At 54.1% G+C, this 2,859-nt stretch overlaps 1 protein-coding gene across 5 annotated transcripts in view; it reads right to left on the bottom strand.

Moving 5' to 3' along the window:
- Positions 1-2,859, bottom strand: part of TNNT1 (troponin T type 1 (skeletal, slow)) — a 24,912-nt gene that overhangs the window by 10,325 nt on the left and 11,728 nt on the right. For all 5 annotated transcript variants that reach the window (XM_011932479.1, XM_011932480.1, XM_011932482.1 and 2 more), the window contains 3 exons: positions 1,284-1,347; positions 638-754; positions 326-403 (listed from right to left, as the gene is read on the bottom strand). In XM_011932479.1, coding sequence (XP_011787869.1) covers positions 326-403; positions 638-754; positions 1,284-1,347 — 259 coding nt within the window. The remainder of the gene's footprint in view (positions 1-325; positions 404-637; positions 755-1,283; positions 1,348-2,859) is intronic.

Below are 2,859 nucleotides of genomic sequence, written 5' to 3'. Positions count from 1 at the left end.
AGGCTGAGGCAGGCAGATCATGAGGCCAGGAGATCGAGACCATCCTGGCCAACGTGGTGAAACCCCGTCTCTACTAAAAATACAAAAACTAGCCGGGCCTGATGGGGAGCACCTGTAGTCCCAGCTACTCGGGAGGATGAGGCAGGAGAATTGCTTGAACCTGGGAGGCAGAGGTTGAAGTGAGCTGAGATCACACCACTGCACTCCAGCCTGGGAGACAGAGCTCGACTCAGTTTCAAATAATAATAATAATAATAATAACAACAAAATGGGCACCTGGCTGAAGAAGTAACATTTGGACTCCCAGGGCAGGGGAGGCACCCACCGCCAGCTTAGCCTGACGTTCGCGTTCCTTCTCAGTTCTGAAGCGCTGTTGCTCGGCTCTCTCCGACCGGCGCCGCTCCTGGGGAACGGAGAAGAATAAGGGGGTGCAGGGACGTACCCCCAGTCATCCCTCCCCAGAGTAGGCTAAGAGTGGAGATAAACAGGCTGGAGGGTGGCCACCGACTTGGGTGAATTCCCCAAAGCCTCAGGCTCAGCTCTGTACTAGAAGGAAAACCATTATCTGCATCTCCCAAGATGCAAGGGATCCACATGGAGAGAGGAAGACTGGGGGGAACCCAGACTCTCGGCTCACAATGCGCTCTTTCAAGGCAATCAGCTCCTCTTCCTCCTTCTTCCGCTGCTCAAAATGCACGTCGATGAGCGTCTGCAGCTCCAGCAGGTCCTTCTCCATGCGCTTGCGGTGGATGTCCTGCAGGACACACGGGGAGCCCGTCCTGGGAGACCCTGGAGAGGGCAGCAGCCTCCCAGCGTCTCCCCCATGCAGGACGGTGAACTGAACCGTTTCCCCGGACGGTGTCCAGCAGGTGGCAGCAATGCCTCGTGTTTGACACTAATCAGCTCTTCCAAAGACAGAGCTGCCCAAAGACGGGAGTAGGGAGTGGGGAGTGGGGACCTTTTCTCCCAGGCTGCAATGAAATGGTGCGATCTCGGCTCACGCAACTTCCGCCTCCCGGGTTCAAGCGATTTTCCTGCCTCCGCCTCCCGAGTAGCTGGGATTACAGATGCCCGCCACCACGCCCGCTAATTTTTGTATTTGTAGCAGAGACGGGGGTTTCACCATATTGACCAGGCTGGTCTCGAACTCCTGACCTCAGCCTCCCAAAGTGCTGGGATTACAGGCGTGAGCCACCGCGCCCGGCCCGGCGCCTTTTCATGATTGGCACAAAAGCCCCTTGAAGACTAGCAGCTGTGCCTGGGGAGGGGTCTCTGACACTTACATCGAAGTCAACACGCTCCCCTTCTGGGATCTTTGGCGGGATCAAAGGAGGCACCACAGGGCGGCTGGGTGGACAGAAACAGAGAGACCATGAGTGACCCGACCTCCCTGAGCCACCTCCCACCTCCGGGATGCGCTGTCTGGTGAGGTAGCCGCCAGCCTCCTGAACGTGGAGAGCCCCAACTGAGGCAGGCTGTCAGTGAAACACACAGAATCATGTTTTATGCTGATTACATGTTGAAATGATGAAAATTTATGTAACAGATTTTTAGAACTGTGCTATGAAAATTAAATTTTCCTATGTTGTTGCTGTACTTTAAAAATATGCCTAGTAAGATTTTTTTTTTCTTTTTTTTTTTGAGACGGAATCTTGCTCTGTCTCCCAGGCTGGAGTGCAATGGCGCCATCTCAGCCCACCACAACCTCCGCCTCCCAGGTTCAAGCAATTCTCCTGCCTCAGCTTCACGAGTAGTTGGGATTACAGGTGCCTGCCACCACGTCTGGGTAATTTTTGTATTTTTAGTAGAGATGGGGTTTCACTATGCTGGCCAGGCTGGTCTTCAACTCCCGACCTCAGGCGATCTGCCTGTCTCAACCTCCCAATGTGCTGGGATTACAGGTGTGAGCCCCCATGCCCAGCCATTTTTAAATTTTTTGTAGAGATGGTGTTTCACAGGCCGGGTGCAGTAGCTCAGGCCTGTAATCCTAACACTTTGGGAAGCCGAGGCGGGCGAATCACTTGAGATCAGGAGTTCAAAACCAGCTTGGCCATCATGGTGAAACCCCATCTCTACTAAAAATACAAAAAAAAAAAAAAATTAGCTGGGCATGGTGGTGCATGCCTGTAATCCCAGCTACTCAGGAGGCTGAGGCAGGAGAATCGCTTGAACCTGGGAGATGGAGGTTGCAGTGAGCTGAGATCGCACCGCTGCACTCTAGCCTGGGTGACAGAGAGAGACTCCGTCTCAGGAAAAAAAAAAAAAAAAAAAAAAGAGAAGACCCTCCCAACCTCAGCACCGTAGACATTTGGGCCAGATCATTCTTATGCTGGGCAGCATGCGGGTCTCTGCATTCTAGATGCCTGTGGCCCCTCTCCAGGTGCGACAGCCAAATGCCTCCCGACACTGCCCAGTGTCCTCCGGGGAATGAGACTGCCCCTCCCCTCCCCTGCCGTGAATTTAGAGCAACATAGGAAAAGGGGCTGGTCGCGGTGGCTCGGGATTACACCTGTCATCCCAGCACTTTGGGAGGCCGAGGTGGGCGGATCACCTGTGGTCAGGAGTTCGAGACCAGCCTGATCAACATGGGGGAACTCCGTCTCTACTAAACAAATACAAAAATTAGCTGGGCGTGGTGACGCACACCTGTAATCCCAGCTACTCAGGGGGCTGAGGCAGGAGAATCGCTTGAACCTGGGAGATGGAGGCTGCAGTGAGCTGAGATTGCACCATTGCACTCCAGCCTGGGCAACAGAGCAAGACTCCTCTCAAAAACTAAAAATAGGCCGGGGGCGGTGGCTCAAGCCTGTAATCCCAGCACTTTGGGAGGCCGAGACGGGCGGATCACGAGGTCAGGAG

Source organism: Colobus angolensis, unplaced genomic scaffold (genome assembly GCF_000951035.1).
Source record: "Colobus angolensis palliatus isolate OR3802 unplaced genomic scaffold, Cang.pa_1.0 Scaffold96, whole genome shotgun sequence".
NCBI classification, from domain to species: Eukaryota; Metazoa; Chordata; class Mammalia; order Primates; family Cercopithecidae; genus Colobus; species Colobus angolensis.
Note: the sequence above shows the minus strand (reverse complement) of the source record. Positions and strands in the feature narration are given on the sequence as shown.